At 43.2% G+C, this 26,343-nt stretch overlaps 1 protein-coding gene across 10 annotated transcripts in view; it reads left to right on the top strand.

Moving 5' to 3' along the window:
- The window catches only part of UTRN (utrophin), a 587,017-nt gene that overhangs the window by 545,454 nt on the left and 15,220 nt on the right, over positions 1 to 26,343 (top strand). For 9 of the 10 annotated variants that reach the window (XM_083176132.1, XM_083176141.1, XM_083176133.1 and 6 more), the window contains 6 exons: positions 105 to 170; positions 7,014 to 7,079; positions 11,396 to 11,554; positions 13,606 to 13,849; positions 14,656 to 14,764; positions 26,007 to 26,099. In XM_083176132.1, the coding sequence (XP_083032258.1) occupies positions 105 to 170; positions 7,014 to 7,079; positions 11,396 to 11,554; positions 13,606 to 13,849; positions 14,656 to 14,764; positions 26,007 to 26,099 (737 nt within the window). The remainder of the gene's footprint in view (positions 1 to 104; positions 171 to 7,013; positions 7,080 to 11,395; positions 11,555 to 13,605; positions 13,850 to 14,655; positions 14,765 to 26,006; positions 26,100 to 26,343) is intronic. The other variant, XM_083176136.1, reaches the window with a different exon arrangement.

Raw genomic sequence — 26,343 nt, 5'->3', positions numbered from 1 at the left:
TAAGTCCACGTCAAGTTCTTCCACTCCTGCAAGTTCATTTTTCTTTTTTGATCACACTTTTTTCATTTTGCAATCTTTATATCTTCTATTTTTATTTGTTGTAGTCCTTTGCAGTCTTCAGAACTATTTGATGATGACACACATTCCAGGATAGAGCAGTATGCTAGCAGGTAAGTAACTGTGCTCAAATCATATTATGGAATTAATGGATAAAATATATCTTTGAAATTGCAGCTTTTTGCCATGATTTTAAATTATTTTCAAACTTTCTAATTTCTCAAAGCAAAGTAGACCGTATTTCTCAGCAAACTGCCATGTACAATCCCTTCCCAACATTTTTTTTACATAAAAAACTTACAGATATGTCAATCTGTGTTGCACAAACGGCAAAGAAACTGGCCACAAAACTGCCAAAAAAAGAGACTACAGTATTTTGCCTTTTAGGCTGTAAAGCTTCACGTTCCCATTCGGGACACACTACTTAGAATTGGTTTAGGTCCACTGTGTATGCTTGGGCCCCTGCTAAATAACATTGGCCCCTCCTTGTACCCCTTGCTGTTATGTACTAGAGAAAGAAAAATTTCTGTCCCATCTTTATAATACTGCACATGCTATATGATAGGCGCACTCTTTATTATACATTGAAATGTGCACCCTTTATTGTTGTAAGAAATAAAATCTGTTGCCCCTTTATTATTTTATTTATTTATTTTATTATTTTAACATTTTTGTTATCTTATTAAAATAATTGGGTACCCCATTTATTTGTATTAATATATTTTGCACCATTGCCCATGTTAATGTGTGAACTACTTGACTTCCAATTTATCGTGATCTGACATAATCCAATGTATTAACCCTTTGAGTGCCAAGTGAATTTGTCAAAATAGGTGCGAAAATTGTCAAGGAAACTTTCGTATTCTTCATAGTGACCTGTAATGTTTACTTTATATAGGAAATGTAATCTTTTTACCCAACATTTCTCATTTGAATTTATATAACAAATGTGAGTGACGCTGACATTTTAAGCCAGTATTTTGCAACTCTCTCACAAAGATGTTGGCACTCATATTTTGCACATCTCTCACAGAGATGTTGGCACTCAAAGGGTTTAGAAAACAAAACCCAGTACTTGTGAGGTTGACTACTTGATAGAGCTCCTCAATGCAAATGTGTTAACCTTCAGCAAGCCTGCCTTCCTTCTAATTGGGAAGTCAATTAAGAGCTGTCTATCATTATTCACAGTGAGTTGTATCAGTTTTACAGTTTATAGAAAACATATACCAATCAATGATAATGAGAAACAGAAGATTATAGGGGATTAGTGTTTTAATCTTGCAAACCACTGGATTATAAATCAGTTTTGGAGAGCAAAGTGGCCCTTGATGCGTGGTAACATGCAGCAACTTCATTCCTGTTAGGGACACTGGCATTTGAATTTTTGGTACTCTTTACCTAGATAGGCGCCAGCGATTGAAATCGCGGGCGTCGGGGGTAAAAATCGCGGTCATCGCGGGTAAATCGCGGGTACATAAAAATCTGCTACCCGCGATGACCGCGATTTTCCCATAGGGAACAATGTTAAAAAGGCTGATTGAGCGCGATTTTCATGTAAAATGCCTCAATGCCCGCGATTTGGCCATAGGAATCAATGTTAAATGGGCTACAGAGCCCAAATAGGCACAATTAACCCTTAAATGTCCCCCCAAATTTTTAACGCCACCCCACGATCCACGCCAACCCGAAGCGTGGCGAGCGCAGCGAGCCCGCGAGGGGCGGCGGTACGCGTCCTCCGACCTTTTCATGCCCTACTATCCACTAGGGCGTGGAGTGAGAATAGAATAGTGTGGCGAGCGCAGCGAGCCACCGAGCCCGAAGCGTGGCGAGCGCAGCGAGCCCCGCGAGGGGACGCGGATACCTTCACAGGTAGACGCGTCCCCTCGCGGGCTTCACAGGTGTCCGCGTCGCCACGGACACCTGTGAAGCCCGCGAGGGGACGCGTATAACTGTGAAGGTATCCGCGTCCCCTCGCGGGGCTCGCTGCGCTCGCCACGCTTCGGGCTCGGTGGCTCGCTGCGCTCGCCACACTATTCTATTCTCAACTCCACGCCGACGTGGATAGTAGGGCATGAAAAGGTCGGAGGACGCGTACCGCCGCCCCTCGCGGGCTCGCTGCGCTCGCCACGCTTCGGGTTGGCGTGGATCGTGGGGTGGCGTTAAAAATTTGGGGGGACATTTAAGGGTTAATTGTGCTTATTTGGGCTCTGTGGCCCATTTAACATTGATTCCTATGGCCAAATCGGGTCCATTGAGGCATTTCACAGTAAAATCGTGTCCATCGGGCCTTTTAACATTGATTCCTATGGCAAATCGTCGTACATTTATGGCCGGCCGCGACGCGACCAACGCGATTTCCATGTTTAACATGGGTTTCAATGGGAAATCGCGGGCATCGCGTCGGTCGCGTCGCGGCCAGACATAAATGTACCCGCGATCACCACGACGGGCGCCCATCTAGGTAAAGAGTACCGAATTTTTTTTCTCAGAATTACAACCTGCACAGAATCTTTAGCAACCTTCAACATGAGGTCTCAGCATCAAGCAAGATGTCAGAGAAAAGAAGCACAAAGGATTTAAATGTGAAAATGAAGATTATAAGTGACTATGAAGCTAGTAAGAAAGTTAAAGAGATAGCAGGGAGCTAGTCAATTTTTAACAATCTTGAAGAATAAAGATAGAGTAAAAGAGGCAGTGAAAGGATTAATGGGATTTTGAAATGGAAAATATACTGGCAATCTGGATAGACGACCTAAAAGAAGAGCCTTTAAATTATTCAAGCTAAGGCACACAGTATGTTTGAGACATTGGAAAACACATAAAGGAGATAAATAAATGGAAACATTTACAGCAAGCCATGGATGATTTCAATGGTTTCATTTGAGATTCAACCTGCATAATGGCAGTATCAGCGATCAGGGTGTGGTATAGGGTTCCGACAGTCGGGATCCCGACAGTCATTAGCCCTGTCGGGATCCCGACTGGCCAGACTCAGACAGCATGGCGAATGCAACAAAGCCCCTTGCGGGAGAATAGCCGATGGCCGTCGGGAACCCGTCTGTCGGTGTTTTAACAGTCGGGATCCCAACGTCGGGTAAATGACTGTCGGGATCCCGACTGTCCGGCACCCAGTGATCAGGCAGCAAAGGTATTTGTTGAGCAATTTGATGAAATCATTACGAAAGTTCGCTACCATCCGGAACATATCTTCAATGTGAATAAAACTGGAAATTTTTGGAGAAATGCCCGAAAGGTCCTACATACACAAAGAAGATAAATAAATGCCTGGTTTCAAGGCTTTTAAGGACAGGTTGTGTTATTGTGGAGAGAAAATGTCTCTGGGTTTAAGTTAATCTTAAACTTAAGTTAAACTTAAGTTAAATAACACTAATGTTATCCCATAGCCAATGGACCAGGAGGCTATAGCTACATTCAAAGCTTACTATTTGTGCACAACGTTTCCAAACTTGTATCAGCAACAGAAAACAGTGAAGTAACCCTTTATTATGCAACATTTTACACTGCATAAAGAACATTGTATCAGCATGTGAGGCAGAAAATGATATATAAGGCATGTGTAAAAAATGCAGAAAACATTTTGTTAATATTGAAGTGCTTGGCGTAGACAAACATGTCATAAGTCAAAAACTGTGCAACTTGCTAACGCACTTAATTTAGAATTTGAAATAGAAGAATTGGTAGATTATGTCGAGGGATAGCTAACTAAGATTTAATAGCGTTGGAAGGGCAGCAGCGCTTGGACGAGGAGAAAAGAGAAAAAAGAATGGAAGAAGTACAATGGAAGTTTACTGTAAAGGGGTTAATTGGTGTGTTCTTGGAAGTAAATGCGGTTATGTTTGACATACAGTGTATGGACCCAAATGTTAAAAGGTTCTCCAAAGTGGAAGTGAATGAACTTTTACAATGCTATCATGATATTTATGTAGTAAAAAAGAAAATTACAAAGCAGACCACGCTAAGGGGATTCTTCTCAAAAGCTACAACCAGTACCACTATCACTACATGTCCTCACATTTTTTTCCCATCATCTCCTTAACTTGGGTCCTCTGCAGCTCCTGTTAACCCTGCTGATATGTCCAATGATGACTTCAAACCGCTATCACACTATAAAGGATTCCATGGCTAGAATGTCTTTTTCTAGAACTTTGGTGCCAATTGTCCTGTATTTTTATTTTCTGTACGTACAGTACCATAAAGTTATCTAACAGATTTGCAAAGTAATAACAAGTAATGCAAAAATAAGTTAAGCCAGTGGTTTTTCAAAATTTTTGGAATCATGGCACCCTAGAGTACCCTTAGCACCCCTGTGTTTTTCCTGACACTACCGGAAAACGGCTGGTTACCACCCCCAAACGTCGGCTTCCTGTCAATTAACTTGTGAATGTCTTACAATCAGAAAAGATGCTGGATTTTTTCGCTGAATGGCCTCGCGCATGCGTGCTACTATCTGTACTCATGTGCAGGCAATGACCAGGTCTAAATAACCCCCATTATAGATTGTAACTCCGCTGTGGCAGGGGCTGATGTAATTGCAAAGTTTTTGTAAAGATCTGTAGAATATTTGTATTCTACAGATAAATAACTGTTACTACAACTAATAATAATAATAATAATAATAATAATAATGTGACCTATGGTACGTGACCTGTGGAATTGTACATTTATTTACCTCACAAATCCTTGATAACGCCTAATCTCCTAATAACTTTTCTACTTATTAAACATAACCTGACTATGAACATTGTTTGTACAGATATGCGCATGTACATTTAGCCTCTTTTCACTGTACTCTCTAATTCCAGGTGTCATTTTTAGCTAATTTTTCCTTTAGTTATTTGCAAAATTAAATGAATAGGACACACAAGCAGCATCTGCTGATTAAGATGATATGCGGCAGTCCTATATTCCATGTGTGACTGCCACTGTATCTGCATATGAAATGCTATGTTACTGAAAAACACTGTAACACTCCATTTCTTATACAGATGGCAGTCACACATGCCATATCTTTTTAATTAACAGAAGCTGCTTGTGTGTCCCATTTTGCAATAAGGCACAAAAAGACACTACAGAGACACTACAGAGGCACACAGCTCAAGTAATATGACTTTTATGTCGACACTTCTGTATACAGAACCTTAATAAAGTTTTCAACCGAAGGTGAGCAGGCACTACATGTATTACTGCTGGCTTGTTTATCAGACTGCTGAAGGGTGATGTGAATATTGCTGTTTTTAATATAGGCTAGCTGACAGCCATCCTAAGATGCTGTATACATCTCTGGCATAAGTTTGCCGCTGTGGGTTTATATTTGTAGAAAATGTGCAAGTTACTGATTTAAAACTCACAGGTTAGGAAACAAGTCTTTGATCTTAACCTGATTGCACATTTATTATCTGTGTTCCTTTGACAACATTGTCATCTCCTATTCATTTTGAGCAAAAGTGAATGGAAAAGGGTGCAGACGCAAATAATACTGGCGTGCTTCACAAAGCTGCAACCCAACAATAATTTGCATATTTATTAAAAAGAAAGACGTTTGTTTCTCTTTTATCATGGCACAGGTTTTGAAGACGTTTACTTCAAAGCAGAAACACTAACGTGAAGTATAATTGGAAGCACCTCAGAAAATATCATTTCTGCAAAAACAAAATTAAAGCTGTAAATCTGTTTTTATTACCAATAAGCAAACAACTATGGCATCCTCAACATATTATTTATTTTCCTTTTAAGTGAAAACTTTATTTTTTTATCATTTAATAAATGAACAAATATGTTCATAATTATCCTCCTAAGAATTCCACCTAGGCTGAGTGAATGAGGACACATCCATAGCCTTCATTATTTTCACAGTTGCAGCAGTTGCACCAAACAGCCCTTCTCAGTGTGCCAAGTTCTGTGCCACATTGCTTCTGAATATGCCAATCACAATCAGATGCAACAATCCACTTCATGATACTGCACTGATTAATTTCATATGCAAAACTGGTATATGGTGTACGGCAGAGTCTCTGAATCAAACGCCTACACATGGGATTAATGGTAGTGTAAATGCAATGTGCGCATTGCTGGATTTAAGGAATTGATGACATATTTTAATGGAGGTCTAGATATGGGCTGTGTAAATGAATTAGGTTAATTATATATTCCATTCCACATTGCTGAGCAAGGTGCCATTTAATTTTTTTTTTAATAATCTTACTTGCATCATTAATGCGAGAAAAGAGCAATACCAAACTACACTGACTACTGGGATTACCCATACAGTACTTTTGGGTGCAACTAAAAGCCCCCATCTACTAGGATGAGGTATCGCATATGGAACCTCTCATGTGATACCCCGCCAACTCACCCGGCAGCTGTTGAGTGACAGGAACGCCGTATATGATACATTGTATACAATGTATCGTATATGATCCCAGTAAGGGCTACGGGCTGCGATAAATATTCATGGCAGCCCATAGGATCTGACAACTGTGATACGATGTGTCATATTCATGCAATCCGTCACAGCATTGTGTCGGAATTGCATAAAAAGTGGCCATATCGCACTAGGGGATGGCAGCCTTAAGTCACAAATCTGGGTAGAAAAGACAAAGGTCAGAGGTACAAAATGAGCGAGTGCTCCAAGGTATCATTTTTCTTGTTCTGTGACTTTGGACACACTTTATACTAATTCCTTTGTAACAAAAATACTAATTGTATGTCCCTGATGAGCAATTTGTAAATGACTAGAACACAATAGAGAAGTAAAGGTATGATCCATTACCCATGTCCGAGCATCTAAATTACAGCAAGCATTGTATGTCTTATGGTGCAGAAATGCCTCTGTATATAATAAGACATTCCTTACAATACTTGGATACTCTGTACTGTACATTTCTAGTGTTAGCCTACATGAAATCGTTAATAGGTGCCTCTCTTTCTCTCGTCAGGCTGGCACAAATGGAAAGAACTAATGGTTCCCTGTTCACTGACAGCAGTTCTGCAACTGGAAGCATGTGAGTAGTGTATCATTGCAACAATCTGTACAGTAGTTTGGTAGCCCAGTTGAACAACATATATAGACAATACAATAGGAAAAGTACTGTACAAATTTATTAAAAGGCAAAAAAAGCTCTACATCAATGTCTTACTTGCAAAAGGTTTCCCATGCAAAGCATAATGAAACATATGTAGCAAGGATTACTGTGCGGTATAAATACTGCCATGATCCTTCTTCTGTTACGGCCATCTCATGATGCCAATGGGAGAATACAATGAGGTAAACATAATGCATTACTGACATAGCCTGGGCTTTCCGTTCCGTTGAAGCAGTCACATGCATATTCCCGGAGACTGGCACAGTGAAATCTGCTCCCAACCAGTTTTGCCGAGGAAGCCGAGTAAGAGTTTCAGTTTTGGACAGAGTTATCCTTCAATGAATCATCGTCTATGAGTACTATTGTAGAGGTTTTACAGCTTTAGTTACTAGAAAGAATAGAAACAAAGAGAGATCCAAATATGACTTTCTCTATAATATATTTAAGGAGTAAAATAGAGTCAAATAGAGGAAATTGACTTAACAGGAACTAAAAATATGGCAAATGTCTTATTAACAAATTAAAATAACAACGGACATGGCGGCCACTTAAGTTAGAAACGTTTCCAGCATTTATTGCTCATCATCAGGCTCCTAAAAGAAGTATAAAATGGAGAGTGATAAACAACCAGCCATTCATCCCTTAACTGCCATGTTACAGGCTGGATTTGAAAGATGGCAGGTAGGAGCTGATTGGCTGGTTGTTTATCACTCTAAATTTTATCACTTTTTGAAGCTTGATACATCTGGCCCTTAGCATCAAATGTAGTTTACAGTCTTTATGGTAATGGGGCATACCTTGTATATTTGGCAGAATTGACAATAGTACATACATACAGTACATACATGCATACATGATAGTTATATACATATCCCTAGTACAGGACTCTAAATTAAAGCTTGTTATAAATGAAAAAACAGGTTGTAGTTTGTGTAATAATTGTGTCTGCATAAAAACTGGTTTAGTGTTGTTAGTGTTGTCTTGCATTTGAAAGTGTCTAATTAGGATGTTCTATTGCTTGTGTTTTTGCCGTGTTTCTTTACAATATGTTTACCATACATATTCATGAATTATAAATGAATCATCAGGGTATATTATAGACCTCTTTAATCTCTTTTTGCAAATAAGTGGCCAATTGATGTTGGAGATTGAATTTAGCTCTTCAAACTAATGAAGGTTAATAATCAGAGTGCTGTAATTTAATCTTGATACATCAGCATCTTTAGAATAATGTTATGTGACAGCGTCACATAGAAGTGCACTGCTGCTTTTTCTTGTCATGCTCAGTATTCATGTTTATTATAAACTGCAAGTAGGAACTATAGAGAGTTTCCATGACCATAGAGCCTGAGTGCTTCTATACAGGACTTGTAAGTAAGAAGTGACATTTAAAACCCCTGTTTTCGGCGATCTCGGCCGTTTAACCCTCTCGCATTGAATTCAGTCCACTGTGTGACAGGGAAAACCAGTAGATGACAGGGGCAGCAGTAGGCCCCTTAATCCTCAGGGCCCCTGGTACACTGCACCTGCTTCACCAATGGCAGTTCCCCCTCTGCTTAGGGACACAGAACCATGGCACATGTACGGTAATTAACTGGTGAAGATAACGGCTGTCATTCCCAAGGCATGCTTTGTTGTGTCAGTATTGCTTTCAGATGAAGAAACCAATGCTTTGTATTCCTAGTCAGAAACACATTTCTTTTAATAGCTGCTATTTATATCCCATCTCCCTAGATTCAATAACTCTGCTACAGATTCCTGCAACAAATTGCACCTAGACTCTGGTGGGAGAAACAATCGCACTATCCCTGTCTCTGGGTCTATCTGCTGTAGCTGCTTATTGAATTTAAAGTTACTAATAACTCTCTTTGCCTTGTTTATCTCACTTTGCAATTAAAGCACGTCTAAATACAGTAATTAAATTAGCAGAGCACATGAAACTAGGAAGTAAATGCCTATTATTGCTGAAACAGTGTTCACTATGCAAGCTCTGGTCTTTCAACAATTTTCCATAGTTTAAGCAATGCATGTATGAAATTTATAATGAAAATAATGTGATCATAGTAAAAATATTCCCTGATTTTCTTATTATAAGAATTTTGAATGGTCAGTTTAGGTTATTTACATACAACTATCAGGATTGTGGAGTTCTACACATGAATAAAGTTACTTGCACTAAAGGAAATCGGCAGTATTTTTCGAATTTACAAAAACAGCCTGGGCTTGGTGTATTTTTTAGTGCATAATACATTAAATATAAATGAGTGATTATTAATATTATTATCTCTAAACTAGACTCACAAGGCATCTGACTAGTTTGCCATAATGGTAGCGACACCCTGGATATAACTTTAAGCCCAACCCCCTGGGAGTGGCTGGTTTGATAAGTCCTCTTATGTCGGATTATGTTTAACCACTATTTTCCAATATATGCTTAAGGCCCCTATTCACTACGATTTTGCACAACTTCATTCTATTACGATCTTTTGGACTGATGTATCGTTTGTATGTGTTTTCCATCCCATCTGATCTAATGTTCTGTCCTGTGAGTGTCGGTGTGGAGCCTCTAGATCGCTTGTAGTGGACTATTGATTTATCGGAATTGCATGGAAAAGGAGTGCTTTTTGTAAATGCGATATTTCGCATTTCCAGTCCCTCTAGCTACCAGTCCCTCTAGCTACCATAGTCCAGCCCATTAGATATACTGTATATATGGTATAATTGTACACCATAAGATATATCCCATGCAAATTAAATTGGCTTGATCAATCGCATGAGATATAGCCTATGCAAAAATTACACCAAAGTACAAAATTGGATGGAATCACCCATGGGAAAGTCCAGGGGGAGGTTAAGAGGAATTGCATCCGACATCGAGACTACAGCATATCATTGTAGTCTATGGGGCCCTTTAGTGCTGGGATGTCCAGGGAGATGGGGGTGGATTAGGAAGGTGGTCTGTAGGGGAGAAGAAAATAAATAATTATGAGGTGGCGACTGGATGTAAAGAAAGAAAAAAGGGAAGATGGCTGTGGGGCTGAGAAAGAGGAAAAATCCAATGGCTATAATGGAGTACAATGTTTGTTTGTATAATATAAAATTACAGTGGAAAGAAGGTCACAACCTGCATGAATCACTAAAAACATTTTCAGACAAAAACTAACCTGATTTTGTCTGTGTGTGTTTGTTTGTGTATCAACTGTTAGTTTAAATGTTTTAAAGCATGACATGGCTTGTCTGTGGAGTGAGTTTAAAAATGGTACTTTGAAATATATGTACTGTCGTCAGGGGATAAAGTGGGGAAATGTAATTATAGAGGAAACCAGTTCCACCTCCATCACAGCCTTGCACAGTAATTCCATCCGATAGCGTTTCCTAGCAGCCTCCATTTCTGACATGGTTTATGTGAGGTCATGCCACCACTGCCACTGAAGTGAAGAAGAGCCACTAAAAGGAGCTGGCTCTGTGCATGCTGAAAAAAGTAAGAAGGGGCTGGAGGTACACATGGCATCGAGCTGCTTGAGGGACGCTGGCAAATATATGTATAAGGGGCACAACTGTGGGCATTATATGTACAAGTCAATATTACTGAAAGACATAATGTGATTAAGGGGTGTTACTGTGTGTCATAACATGAATAAGGGACTCTACTGTGTGGTATAATATGAATTAAGGGTACTATGATTGTGCTAGTGTGTTGTAATTTGAATTGGGGGTACTATTGTGTGACCATGCCTTTTCCTTGCAAGGCACTGTCCCTTTATACATTTCTAGTTTTCACGCGGTGACAAAAATCCTGGTACTGGCCCTTGCTCCACCTAATGTGGGTGGTATTGGTGGCAGGGTAAATTAGTTGCACCAACTCTCCAGGACCACTTCAGGCCCTGATTGTATAAGTTGTTCAGTATTACTGACAATGATATTAGAGAATAGTGGTGGACAACAGGCATGTCTGAGACTGGAAATCAAAAGTATATGATGCTTATAATCACTGTGTATCCCTATATATTGTAAAGACTGTATAGATTGTCTGCAATTGTTTGAATGTGAAGATCTGGCTGGTGTTTGTCTGCTTCTATCTTCCCTATATCCCCTCTCACAGCCTCATTGAAATCTAAGCACAGAACACTGGAATTGAATTACCAGGTTTATATTTAAACTTTAAAATTGTATTCCTAGGAATCTGAAGCCTATGAAAATAGTTTTAGTAACTTGTGATTATGTTAAACTTTTAGGGATGATGAGCATGTCCTTATTCAACATTACTGTCACACATTGGGAGGAGAATCACCCTTAGGTCAGCCACAAAGTCCCACACAAATCCTAAAATCAGTAGAAAAAGAAGAACGGGGAGAACTGGAACGGATCATTGCTGATCTAGAGGAAGAGCAAAGGTATGCCGCAATTCCAATTTATTATAAAGCATATTTAATATCTCGTGCACATCTTTCCATATTGTCATTTTACATATTGCACAATTTTACAAACCTAAATTAAAACCTAATATACTTTTTTAGCTATGGTGATCAAATGTAAGATTTTAAATGTTTCAAAAACAAGGTACATTCATTTATATCTCTGAAAGTAAAACTTTTTAATAGAAGTTAATTGAATCTTCATACAGTATGTATTCATCGAATGTGAAGACTGAGGAAAAGGTTGTACTTTCTAATTAAATCATAGTGGAATAAGAGGGTTGGCACAGTAGCTCTGTTGAATGCAGTAATAAAATTATATATATTATATAGGGGAATGAAACAATGTGCATTCAGTTGCTGGTCATGTTTTCATGCATACTGTAGGGTGTAATGCATACTGTAGGGTGTAATGATTATTACATATTTTCATTAAGTGGGGCCGAGATGGAGGTCGGACAGGCTCAGGTCAGATGTGCACGGGACTGCGCATAAGACCCAAGGGGGAGATCAAACAGTTACTATTTGTCCTGATTTCTCGGCCCAATCAATCGGCCCAAATTGTACTAGTGTATTGGCACCTTTAGACTTTGGTGAGAATGTTATAGCCTGCGAGAAGTGGGAAGTGCAAAACTTTGTGCGAGTTCTCCTGGGGTTGTTTTTTAAAGCGGCAATCATTTACACAGCAAAACCAACCAATGCCTCTCCTAATTTTCAACTTTTTTTGCCCACTCATCTAGGTTATTAAGATTGTTTTGAAGCATGGAGACATGATTTAATTACTCTGCTCAGTTTTGTGTCATCAGCAAAGATGGAAACATTGCTGAGTGTTCCTACCCCATATATCGTTAAGAAATATGTTAAACAAAATGGGCCCTACTACGGACCCCTGTAGCACTCTACTTAGTACTGGTATCATATTTGATACTGCACCGTTCACAACCACTCTCTGTTCTCTATTACTCAGCCAGTTCTCTACTCATCTACAAATTCTTTCTCCCAGTCCCAGGTCCTCCGTTTTATTTATCAACCTCTTGTGTGGCACTGTATCAAAAGCCTATGCAAAATCTAGAAAGACCACGTCTACAGCATTTCCATTATCTAGGTTTTTGCTGAAATCCTCATAGAAGCCTAATAAATGTATCTGGCATGAGCGATTTTTCACAAACCCATGTTGGTTGATACTAATTAGATTATTAGGATCTAAATATTTCTGGATACCATCTCTTAAAAATCCCTCAAATAATTTACCCTCTATTGATGTTAAGCTCACAGGTCTGTAATAAGCTGAGTCATCCCTTTATCCTTTTTTCAATATTGGCACTACCTCTGCTATTCTCCAGTCGTTTGGTACCTTACCCGATGAAAGTGAGTTATCAAAAACGTAATACAGAGGGGTGTGGTACAGTCAGGATCCCGACAGTCATTAGCCCGACGTCGGGATCCCGACTGGCCGGACCCAGACAGCATGGTGAGCGCAACTAAGCCCCTTGCGGGCTCGCTGCGCTCGCCACGCTGCGGCAAGGTCGACATGAGTTCCTTTTTGAGATTTTATATTGTACCACATGGACCCCCGATTAGTGTACTACGTCTCCTCTCATGGCTCGCCATCACTCCGCTCCCGCTACGCTCTACACACATTACCATATCAAGTCATAGCGGATGGGAAAGTAGGAAAGAATTTTAAAAAAGTGCAAAAAACTCATGCGACCATATGCTATCAACCATTATCATATCAACCTTTTGACCATGTTGACCTAATGCATGTTGACCAATAGTGTTCGACCTACTTACTGTCAACCTTATTATACTTGACCTAAAGTCCGGATACCCCAGTAACTTGACCCAGCAACTTGATGAGGTTGAACCACCCTCTCTTCAGCTTTGAAACAAAGCAAAACTTTCCCCATAATTATCACAGTTTTATTCTACAATTAAAGAAACTATAGTAAAAAGGTAATTGTATATGAAACGCAGACATCCATGAATGACGATATTATGTAATCTCCATTGTTTGTAAATTTTCCCAGGACCTTAAAGATTGAATATGAGCAGCTGAAAGCACAGCATCTGAGAAGAGGCCCGAGCCCTCCATCCTCTCCCCCTGACTCTTTAGCATCCCTGCATCACGCACCTGAGGATTCAGAACTCATTGCAGAGGCAAAACTGCTAAGACAGCACAAAGGGCGTCTGGAGGCCAGAATGCAGATTTTAGAGGATCATAACAAGCAATTAGAGTCCCAGCTTCATCGGCTGCGCCAGTTACTGGAGCAGGTACCAAGCATACTACTGTGTTTTCATGTTTTCATATTACAGTATTGCCAACTTTCCAATTGTGTCTCACAAGACTGTAGGGTAGATCTATTTTGCTGCGGTATTAGTTCCCACAAGTAAAGTACCTTTGGCTATTCAATTATAGACCCATGATAAACCCCCAAGCAGCCCCGAGGCAGCAGTCAAAGCTCATCTCTGCTCATACCACCAGAGGAAGTGAGCAGAAATAAGGATTACTGCTGCCTGTTTATGCATATTGTATAACATAAAATCAGATATATTATACAGTACAACCTCTGAGCTATACTGTATATAGTGTTTCTGTTGCACTTGGCCATTGAAATGAAGGCGTTATACTATCAATTAGGCAACTGGCATTGATGTAGTACAGAGCGAATAACGCTGCTCTCTGTGGTCTGCAATCCAGAGTGAATGAAAGATTTGCTTTGGCACATTCCTTGCAGCAACAAAAGAAATAATAATAATAATAATAATAATAAAACATATCTATATATATATATATATATATATATATATATACACACCTATGTATTTACTATATTTATTACCTGCTTGTCTGACAAATTTTACAATTAATGCCGTTTTTGATTGGCATCCATGTGGCATCCACCATGGTGAGCTGTGGAAGTTTTGGTGTCTTAGTGATTGATTATATTTTTGTCAGACCTGATTATTACCTGTTTGTTTAGGGATCTTGGGACTGTGTGTATGGTTTACTTGGGTATCTTTGCACATTTCAAGATGATTGCTTCCTTATTGCTGTTTTTATTCTATTTCTTTTACAGCCTGAGTCAGAATCCAGGGTTAATGGAGTCTCTGTGTCTGTCTCGCCACAGCCGCCAGCCCCCAGATATTCAGCTGACCATTATTACAGCTCGCAGTTTCACCAGACAGGTGAGGGAATGTGGCTAGATGTGGATAAGAGCATCTAATAGGGCTTTTCAAGTGTTTGTTATAGCAATAGTGAAGACGGAATGAAAGTGCTTATAAAACCTATGCGTCCCTATCGGAAATACAATTCTAATTCAATTGATACTGCACACTTTTATGTGCACTGCATTTTATATGTAATTCTTATTGTACTTTTATGTTTTGTTTGTTTTATAGGTTTTTTTTGCTTTATTATATTCCTCTCAATTAAATTAGCACTTTATTCCTGACGAGGATATATAGTAGGGCGGAGTGAAGAAATTTAAATTGAGATATTCAAAATCGGCTAGTGTGGAAAAGTTGTGACTTGACCTGAATAAGAAACGTGCAAAAGCGTTTTGATCTGAGTCAACATCTTCTGTTCTGGCAAGAGGCCTGAAGTTTCACTTTTTAGGTGAAAATAACGAAACCTATGAAGAAGCTCTGATCTAGTTAAAATTATGCCAGGATGTCTTAGAGTTGTTCATTGATATACTTTAGGATAGTAAAAGAGAGTATGAGCTTGTCCTAGTGCAAAGTGGTAATTGACCCATTTTCATGGTCACAATTGTGAATATTGTGTGTTTTCTCCTGAACGTGCTTATAATAGAAGAAACACAAATACTCATTTCAGTGACACTGTGTGATATATAACACTGCCTTTTGGCCCTTATTCAGACCTGATTGCAGTACAAATTTGTTCTCAAAATAGACAAAACCATGCTGCACTGCAGGTGGGGCAGATGTAACATGTGCAGAGAGAGTTAGATTTGGGTGAGTTATTTTGTTTCTGTGTAGGGTAAATACTGGCTGCAATATTTTTACACTGCAATTTAGCTTTCAGTTTCAACACACCACACCCAAATTTAACTCTCTCTGCACATGTTACATCTGCCCCACCTGCAGTGCCCATTTTGAGAACAAATTTGTACTGTGATCAGGTCTGAATAAGGGCCAAAAGGCAGTGATACAACAGTTCAACGAAAAGCCTCATTGCCTTTTCATAAGTAATGTCCTACCAACCTTCTATATAACAGGACAATAGCACATATGGAGTAAAGCTGATTATATTTTTCGCAACCTTAATGTTTTGTAATGCCAATCAAGTATAAAAAAAACCTGCACTGTTTTTGAAATCTGCACTGTGAGTGCGGTATGTTTTGTCTTATCAATAACATTGTCTGGTTGTCAGATCTTGCTAATTCCATCCCAGTGAGAAGGTAATTGGATTTATGCTGCTCTCTTTGCAGTGCATTTACAAAGATAGACAATCCTGTGTATATAAATAAGAAATAACTGTTGCAGTCTGTTATTGAAAAACAGTAAAGGTGCCCATAGACATGCTCCCGCGGCATCTCATCGCACAGTACAAAAAGTATGTGCTGCACATACTTTTTGTACTTGCTTTTTATCGCATCGCATTGCATGCACAACGCATGCACAAGGTATGCAATGCTATTTAAGCCCAAAACGCACGGCCGAATCGGCACGTGTATGGGCACCTTAACTGTTATAAAAAGTATTACAAGTAACAGTGTAAACTGTCTAATGGATCATTTTACATATCACTTCTGTTTATTGACAGAAATACAGTTTTGCATCCCCTATGCTGGGAACATGATTGGGCTGCATTAGAGCATATAATTATGCAAAATATAAGCCAATATATTAACAGTTAAATACATTAAAGTGTATTATGATGTAATAAACAATACATCTAATGTTTAGAAAAATAAAATCAAGAACATTGATTCAATAATAACAGGTTAATTCTATGAGTGGTGTCCAGCAGTACATATATGCCAATCACTGTGTTAATTACTAGGCAGGATTGATCAGCAATAGCAGTATTTAACTGTTAATATATTGGCTTATCTTTTGCATAATTATATGCTGTAATGCAGCCCAATCATATCCCCAGCATAGGGGAATATGTTTTTCAGACCACTTCATCTTTAAAATAAACTGCCAGAAGTAAAGACAATAAACAGAAGTGTTTAAAATACTGCACCTGAAGAACAGAGTGTAATGCATTGTTTACTGAACTTACTGTAGCATTCAGTAAAGAGTTTGTTGGACATTAGAAGACACAGGTGTGCATTATTCTATTAAGGCGCCTAGATAATTATGCTGCTTTATCTTATATCTATTACTTAACACTTAAGCCTAGAAATAACTCACACTGACACCTTAACTAATAAATAAGACACGGACACCAACTGCGTAAGTTTAAAGGTCATCTAGGATATTTATTTAAAGATGGTATGACCCTAATTGTTTAGGGATGGCTAGAAGAAGCACTTGAGACCAGCACCCTCAAACGCGGATGCCCCTCATGGCGGCGACCAGGTCGCCCCACTCGCTGGCATCACTCAAATAACTTGTGCGTACAGCCCGCTCCGCAGCGGCATGCCACGCCCCTCCTAGGGTCAGACGCGGGCACTTCCAGGAAGTGTCCAGCGCCCCACCGCGTTGAGTCGGGACTCGCCTACCTTCTTGGCAGAGGGGCGGGCCATACCCTACGGAGACCACCTGACACCACACTTGAGTGCTGGTCGAGAGCGCTCAACCGCCGATTGTAAATCAAACTAAATTCAAATTTGGTGAAGGCTCGAAAAGCCCATGTAGCACTTTTAAAAGGGGAGGGAGGGTGGGAATCCAGACTCAAAGAGGAAGTCCTTCCTGCCTGCTTGCCTATAAGTACCCCTCTCTAAGCTGACGCCCCCCAGCTACCCCATAGGGCAGATCTACCTGCCACTCATTATTTGCCTCAGGCCTTATCTTGACATTCACAACTTTATTTAACTACTGCAAATTCACAGGCTCTTAATTACACTCGAGCCTATGCGGCCCTCGTTACATCTAAGGCGCCTAGATAATTATGCTGCTTTATCTTATATCTATTACTTAACACTTAAGCCTAGAAATAACTCACACTGACACCTTAACTAATAAATAAGACACGGACACCAACTGCGTAAGTTTAAAGGTCATCTAGGATATTTATTTAAAGATGGTATGACCCTAATTGTTTAGGGATGGCTAGAAGAAGCACTTGAGACCAGCACCCTCAAACGCGGATGCCCCTCATGGCGGCGACCAGGTCGCCCCACTCGCTGGCATCACTCAAATAACTTGTGCGTACAGCCCGCTCCGCAGCGGCATGCCACCCCCCTCCTAGGGTCAGACGCGGGCACTTCCAGGAAGTGTCCAGCGCCCCACCGCGTTGAGTCGGGACTCGCCTACCTTCTTGGCAGAGGGGCGGGCCATACCCTACGGAGACCACCTGACACCACACTTGAGTGCTGGTCGAGAGCGCTCAACCGCCACTGCCTTGGCACTCCTACCCCGCCGGGTTAGACTGTGCCACAAGGCCCGCCACCCTAAAACAACAACCTACGCCCTAACTACCCTAAACTAGTGAGAATGTCCTGCAGAAAAATTGCCATACCGGGGTCCGATAGGTGAACCCCGTCTGGCCTATATAACTTGGGGTTAGTTTTCACAATGGTGGGATGCCTGACTGCTTTACCACCCTTCGTCACTATGTACCTGGACACTGCGTGGTTCACTTTCTTTCTGGCCTTCTCAACAGCCTCTATGCTCCGACACCCCCGCCATGTGAAACGGGGCACTATGTCTGACCACACCAGTGATACACCTGGCCAACGCTCCTGTATCCTCGCCATGTCCTTCTCAATTTGTATGGTCAATGCAATGCCTGTCCGCTTGACCAGGTCATTGCCTCCCAGGTGTATTACCAAAACATCAGGTACACCTAATCTCCTAGCTTTGGAGACTAGCAGGTCCCACAGGCCATCCCACTGAAAACCCCTAATGCCCAGCCAGTGCACCTCCCGTGCCCTAGACAGCACAGGGGCCGCGGCTGCCAATGGGTGCCTAGCAGCCCAATATATGTACGAGTGCCCCACTAACCAAACCCTGCCCAGAGTCCGTGAGGAAGGGGGAGGGGCTGAAAAAGAGAAAACCTAAGGTTAGCATATAACATTATACTGTAAGACACAACTGGAATGCATTGACTATAGACCCGAGTGAAGGGGAAAAATCTTAAAAAACCTCTGGTGGACTGTTGGGGGAAGCCAATTGTAATTAAGTCCCCTGCAGAGGAAAAAGTAAAAAAATTCCCTTCACACCGTCGATTCCGGGACGCTAAAGTCCCAAAACCGATTGTAAACAATATGTTTTCGGGTCAGCGCAACAGGCGCTATCTACAGCTTATCTAACCTTATATATTTCTTATAAGCGGCTGACTTCCACCTCCCCACCGCTTGAACTGAGGATGGTGGAAGCCCCGCTGCGGCTGCGCAAGTTGCCGCCCCGATTCTGAACGAATGCGTTCCATACTCTTTCTCGGGGAGACCCAATGCCGCGACACACCTCCGAAACACAGCCGCAAACTGGAATCGGGTAAGTGGCCCCACCTCTTTGTGTGCCAGGAACTGTGCCGCGGTGCCTGGTCCGCCCGAGACATACTCTTCAGCCAGGGATACAGGGCATATCGCCTTATTGCAGTGCGCTCTCAATGTAATCCAAGCGCCCTTACCCGCTTGGTCTGTCTTAGACCTCCCTATCTTGCAGAGTATCTTCCCCCCACGGAAAACTACATTTTCCTTGAGGAGCCCAGAAGGCGCGCGCTTGTTAGCTGCCACTAACTCGCTTACTCGAAAGGCCCCAAAAAATGCAAAGGAAAAAGCCACCTTGAAGAGCGCTGCCTCATAACTATTCTCTGCCACTCCATTCAGACACTGCATAAGGTCCCCCAGCATGCCCTCATCTACCGGGCGACGTGAGTCTGGAACCCCTGGCTGTGCCCTAGCCCACCCCTTTAGAGCCTTGGATAGTACAAAAGACCTGGTAGGGTCTGGCTTGCCTAGCAACTTGGAATGGAACGCTATCCCAGCCAAAGCCGCCGCCATAGCCGACTTTGACCTGCCGTTTTTATAATGTTCCCAGACGAAGGCTAGTAACCGGTCCTCGACCGACTTACCCTCTGCCTCCGGTGAAACCTGAAAGGCTGACCAATCCCTCCAAGCCGCCCCATAAGCTCTACGTGTGGACGGGGCCAAAGATAGCAGGGCCAGTGACTTCATGCCGACTCTATGACCTGCCATACAAGAGGGGGACATCTGAGCCCTGAGACAGCCGCCTCTGGTGCCAGCTCGCGAAATCTCTCGAACTGAAACCTCGAGAGTGCGTCTGCTATACTGTTGTCGACGCCCGGGACGTGTCGGGCCCTAAAGTGAATGTTGTGCTGCAGACAATGCAAAACTAGGTATCTTAGCAGGCGCAATGCTTCTGGCGATGTGGCCCTCTGATTGTTAATCGCATGTACAACTCCCATGTTGTCGCACCAGAACACTATGTTCCTGTCCGCCAACTGGCTGGCCCACAGCTCGACTTGTAGTTCCACACTGGAGGCTGGGTCCGCCGGCCACAGCAATTCCCTGTTAAACTGCTCCAAGAAACAGGACCAGACCGCTAGGTCACCCTTTATCTCCTGCCCTAGCCTGACTGTATGGTGCGGGTCTCTTACCCCCGCTGTGGCCCTCTCCAGCTTCCTGCAGAACACCCTCCCCATAGGAATGATGCGGCAAGCGAAATTGAAAGATCCCAGCAGCGACTGAATCAGCCGCAACTGGACCCTCCCCTTCCGCCGGCACTCCTCTATCAGCCCCTGCAGCTTTGCCACTTTATCCACTGGCAGCCTGCAACATCCACCCTCAGAGTCTATTTCGATACCCAAATATGATATCACCCTGGTGGGACCCTCTGTCTTGTCAGCTGCTATGGGAACCCCCATGGCTGTCAATACATCTTTGGCCCTTTCCAGAATGCGCTCACATGTGTCGTCATCTCCTGGTCCCACAAAAAGGAAATCATCCAAATAGTGAGCCACCCCTTTGCAGCTCGCACTCTCCTGTATGCACCAATGCAGGAAAGTGCTGAATCTCTCAAAGTAGGAACAGGAGACCGAACATCCCATGGGCAGGCATTTGTCAATATATATGCCCCCCTCTAACCTGAAACCCATAAAGCGGAATGAAGTGGGGTGTAGTGGGAGCAGCCGGAAAGCGGACTCAATGTCCAGTTTCGCCATTAGTGCCCCTTGACCAAAACCCTTAACTATCTCTAGAACTTCATCGAAGAGCTGGTAATGTACACTACACTGTGATTCCGGTATGGCGTCGTTGATCGACCTTCCGGGGGGGTAAGACAAGTGTTGTATTAACCTGTACTTCCCCGGCGTCTTCTTAGGGACTACGCCTAAAGGGGAGAAGCACATGTTGGGCAAGGGTTCGGCCGCAAAGGGGCCCGCCATCCTTCCCAGTTCTATCTCTGCATACACCTTTTGCCTCACAACCCCTGGGAAATCCCTGGCCGATTTCAGGTTTTTATGGGATCTCACTAAAACTGACTCGGGTATGGGTAACTGGAAACCAAACTTAAAACCCTTAAATAAAAACTGTGCCGCCTCCCTATCGGGGTACAAGGCTAGGCGGCGAGCCAACTCGTCCAGAACTATGGGGGAGTGTGCCTTACTTGTTGCTAGGCCCTGCCTCACCCTGTTCCTGGGCCCTTCCGGACTTGCAGGTTTTTCCCGAGTGTCCTGCCCCACACCAACGGCACTCGTGCCTGTAGCGGCATTTTGCCCCTCTCTCACATTTCCCGTCGTTAAAGGCAAAACACCTGCCTTTGCCCGGGGTCTTCGCCCCGGGTTTCCCCCCGAGAAAGGGCTTCCTGCCTGTCTGCTCAGTGGATGGCTGGCCTTTCCCAATGACCTCCAGCCATATCTCTACATGTTTGCACCCCATTGGCATGGTTGTCGACCCCTCGTGAGCCCGACGAAACTTCTCGTCATAGTCCCGCCATGCCCCATTCCTGTAGCTGATGAATGTCTCGTTTACCAAAAATAAGTAGCGGAGAACATTCAAATGCTCATCTGGCCTGGTGCTCAGGTAGCACGAGGAAAATATGAGGAAACCCCTGAGCCAATTGTGGAAGCTCTTGAATGCGAGCTCCCCATTGGCTGAGGATTTCTTGGCCTTGTCGAATTCCTTTTTCATATCGGCCGTCAAGGTGAAGAAATCCACAAACTTCCCCCTCTTGATCCTCTCTTTAACTCCCCTACGGAGCCCCCTGGCTATAGCTGTATTAGAGCAGTGGACCTTATCCCCAGCCGTATCTGTAACGGGGGGGGGGTGGCGCCTCCCTTTGTTTGCGCTTTGTGCCTTTGACCCTCTTAGCCACGGCTCGCGCAACCAACTTTGCAAGCTTGCGCGGGCGCCCAGACTGCCCCTCATCCCCACTACTAGCTGTGGAGTGGTAAGATGATGATTCACATAACGAATTGTCAGTGTTCTCACCATCCGTGGATTCGGCCCCGTCCTCGGGTTCAGGCCCTGCTTCTTGGGCCGGCTTCTCTGAAGGCCTGGGCCTTGCTGATCCGCCAGACTGCCCTTCATCACCGGAGGCGCCCCCGGCGTCCCTGTCGCTTGTGACCGCCATGGCGACCGGGGTAGATGACCTCTGACCCGACCCGGAAACTTGCAGGATTCCTTGCGTGGCTCCCTGTGCCGAGCTCGAGGCCCTCCCGGCCCGGTCTGAACCTGTAGACATGTCGGGAGACAAATGCAATGTATTACCCCCAGAGCCTGAGGTCGCAGAAAAAACAGCCTCTCCCCCGGGTGCCCTACCCCTTTCTGCACTCCCTGCAGGTGTATAGTGAGGGCGCGTAGGGGTGAAACTTGGCTGCTGCCCGTATGGGTGTGGCTGGACCCCACTCTGATAGGGATGCTGCAACCCTGATGCCCAGCTAGGGGTGGGCTGCTGCTGGAATGATGGCCAAGCCGCCCCATAAGGCCCCTGCCCCGCCCCACCTTGTTGGTGGAAATATGGGAAAGATGGCTGCTGTCCCCAGGTAGGCTGGTGTGACATTGGTTGCTGCACTGGTGTGTACCCTGTGTGGCCGGTGGATACCGCCGTCGGGAAAGGCCAGGCCCCCTGCTGGTGTGTGGTGCCCGCGGGCTGGTGAAACTGCTGGAAACCTGGGTAAAATGCTGTTTGACCTAAACCCTGGTGTCCATGTTGTAAAGGAGCTGAGTGAGGGAACATGCCCTGTGGCGCCTGGTTCTGCCCAGGGCCCTGGTGCCACGCTGCCTGCTGCCCCTGGTAAAACTGAGCCGCGGTAGGCCCCGTGCTATCCCCGCTGCCCCGGGTTAATGCTGGTGGCCCCCCAGAAAAAGCCCCCGTCTGCGGGACAAAACTGCCAGGCAGTATAGGCTCCCCCGTGTGTGCCAGGGAGGCCTGCAGCGTGACCAGTGGCGGCCCCCTTAGCAAAGCAGGGAGCCTTGCTGGGCCCCCTGTAATCACCTGCATGGGGCTGGAACTAGTTGTGTGTGGGGTAGATGGCCCCCCTCTGTCCCCATAAGGCAGCGCGTACACGGGGGCCCCAGGATCTGGAGGAGGTGTGCTCATCCCCCCTTGTCCCTCCTCGCGGTGGACCTGCACTCTGTGTACCCTAGCGCCTGGAGACCTAGTGTGGGCAGCCAGCGCCTCGGCCGAGGTGCCTGGCATGCCCCCGCGTGTTGGCGTGCTACCCGCCTCGCTAGACGCGGTCTGACGCTGTGCCCTGGCAGCCGCCGGGGACCGCGTGATCCCCGCGACTTGAGCTCCGCTGCTGGGACTGACTGCTGACAGGGGAACAATTCCGCGCTGCAGCGCCGGGGAGAGAGGGCGCGCAGCCTCGCGCTGGCGCTCTGTGGCCTCAGAGTACTGGGCCATGGCTGGTGTTTTACCACCCCCACGCCCTGCTACAGTGATCAGGGGGCGAGCTGCGTCTGCCAGCCAACGGGGGGGGGGAGCGCTGCGCTTGGGACGCCCTGACATCTTCAAGTAAAGCAACTAGCTGCAGAACAGAGAAAGTAGAAATACTTAGCTTCGTTTGTCCTTGCGCTTGGTCACACAGGATTGTCTCAGCAGAAATCCAGACTCAAAGAGGAAGTCCTTCCTGCCTGCTTGCCTATAAGTACCCCTCTCTAAGCTGACGCCCCCCAGCTACCCCATAGGGCAGATCTACCTGCCACTCATTATTTGCCTCAGGCCTTATCTTGACATTCACAACTTTATTTAACTACTGCAAATTCACAGGCTCTTAATTACACTCAAGCCTATGCGGCCCTCGTTACATCTAAGGGCAAACAAAAGGTATTTACCCAGATTTTTTCCACAAAGTTTTTATTCTTGGTCACTTCAATTACAGAGCATCCTCTCCAAAAAAAGAAAATAAAAAAACTTTCAAGAGAAAACATACGATATTCACAATTGTGACCATGAAAATGGGTCAATTATCAGGGATTTTTTTTCTCCCGCCAAAGTCAGTCACTTTGCATTAGGACAAGCTTGTACTCTCTTTTACTATGCTAAAGTATATCAATGAACCACTCTAAGACATCCTGACATCATTTTAACTAGATCGGAACTTCTTCATAGGTTTCATTATTTTCACCTAAAAAACGAAACTTTAGGTCTCTTGCCAGAACAGAAGATGTTGACTCAGATCAAAACGCTTTTGCATGTTTCTTATTCAGGTCAAGTCACAACTTTTCCACACTAGCCGATTTTGAATATCTCAATTTAAAATTGTTTCACTCCGCCCTAATATATAGGTTTTATAAGCACTATTATTGCACTTTTTTCACTATTGTGGTCTAACAAAAGCATGTGAAAGCATTATTACCCAGTTGTGGCCAAACATTTGCTAACATTTAAAATTAATATTAAAAAAGCATCTTGTAAATGTGTGTTTTAGCCCCTGAAACACAACGTTGATTTAAGATCAATTTTCAGCCATTTGAATTTGATAAAAATTGACTATTAGTAAAGATACTGTACCTTATAGGGTAATTTAGCCTTGGGTTATTTATGCTCCCGGGCAGTGTTCCCTCTAAGCTGTGCGCACGTGCGCGCGCACACAACTCGACAATCATGCGCACAGACATTACAACTGAGCGCACAAAGCAGCAGTGGTCCCTTTTTACAGTTGTGGACTCAATGTGTGTTTCACCCAATAACTACATTGTGTGCTGTGTTTTGAATGTTTAAATGTTTAATATCATTTTTAAGTAAAGTTAACACAAATGCTGAACGTCATTTTTCAGTTATATATAATTGACGCACAAAAATTAAAATTTCCTTCCAAAGTTGCACAGCCAAAATCTTTTGCCGCACACAGCCTTCGTAAAATTAGAGGGAAGTCCCGGGGCTATCCATTTGGACCCGATGCCAGCACTTATCAGGGATTTTGTTGCACCTGCCTAAGGCAGGCAAAACGAAATACATTATACGCTGCTGCGATAACACACATGTCCGCGACTTTTGGCACATCCTATGTGTTTTTGTACAAAGCATGAATATTTTTCAGATGGAAAAAATGTGAGCTAACTGAATATCCTGGAAAAATAATTGTTGCTAAAAAATATGAAAAACCCAAAGTCTTTGCGACGGAAATTTTTTTTTGGGGTTCTAATTAAATTGCTCCCCCCAAAACCCCCTCTCCCCTCAGTGTTTAGTTTTTCCAAGAATAACTGCATTGGATAGTGGGTAATGGTAAATATACCATCAGAGTTAGGTTGCTTTTGCATAAACAGCAACATAAAAGCTGCAAATTGAGGCACCGAGGTAAATCACAGACCAACACTAAACAGCTAACACATTTAATAAACATTTTAATTTTTGTAAATGTGAAAAAGGCTTTTACATTTTTATATCGCTATAAATCAAATAAATAAATACAATAAACGTGACAAATTGTATATCGTTTTAATATCCAGCCATAAAACTGGGAATTTTTACATCAGTTGAATTCTTGTAAACAATAATATTCCATTATATTGTGAACATTCCTAAATATCTGAGGGAGACGTGCCTGATTATTCAGCTATGAAATAGAGCAGGGCTGTTGATTACGAAAACACTTCTTTCCTACCACTCTTGAGACTCAAATATTGTTTCAGAACCCGATAGAATATTTTTAATTCTCCTCCAAGCCGCAATTATGCCTCTGCTAGAGATAATTTCATCTTGTGTGTTACTCATGCATAACATACATTAAAGTATTAACACGGGAGACGGTTGCATCTTTCATAGACTTCTGTTTTAAGGGATTTTCCATTTCATTTTCTGTATGTCGCTTTTTTGATTAATGCAGCCACAGATGATGTGTTGTCCCCACCGCATAACACCAGCACAGACCTGACAGATGTGATGGAGCAGATAAACAGCACATTTCCACTCAGCAGCTGTAAGTGCTACTGATATTTCACTCCTTTCACTTTACTTTAAGTATGGGCGAAGACATTTTACCCACTGGCCTTTCAGTTATGATTTTAGCATTCTGAAGGGTGAGCTTTTGGGGTATATTCAATTGATGTCGAAACTGCCGTCTTGCTGAAAAGACGGAAGTTTTCGACATTAATAGGTTGGAAGGGGTTCCGACCTATTCAGTGCTAGGTGTTTTTTTTAGGGAGGTCGGAATGTTTCGACCT

The sequence above is a fragment of the Crinia signifera genome, chromosome 3, assembly GCF_055691185.1.
Source record: "Crinia signifera chromosome 3, ASM5569118v1, whole genome shotgun sequence".
NCBI lineage: Eukaryota > Metazoa > Chordata > Amphibia > Anura > Myobatrachidae > Crinia > Crinia signifera.
This window is presented reverse-complemented; position numbering and strand designations above follow the sequence as displayed.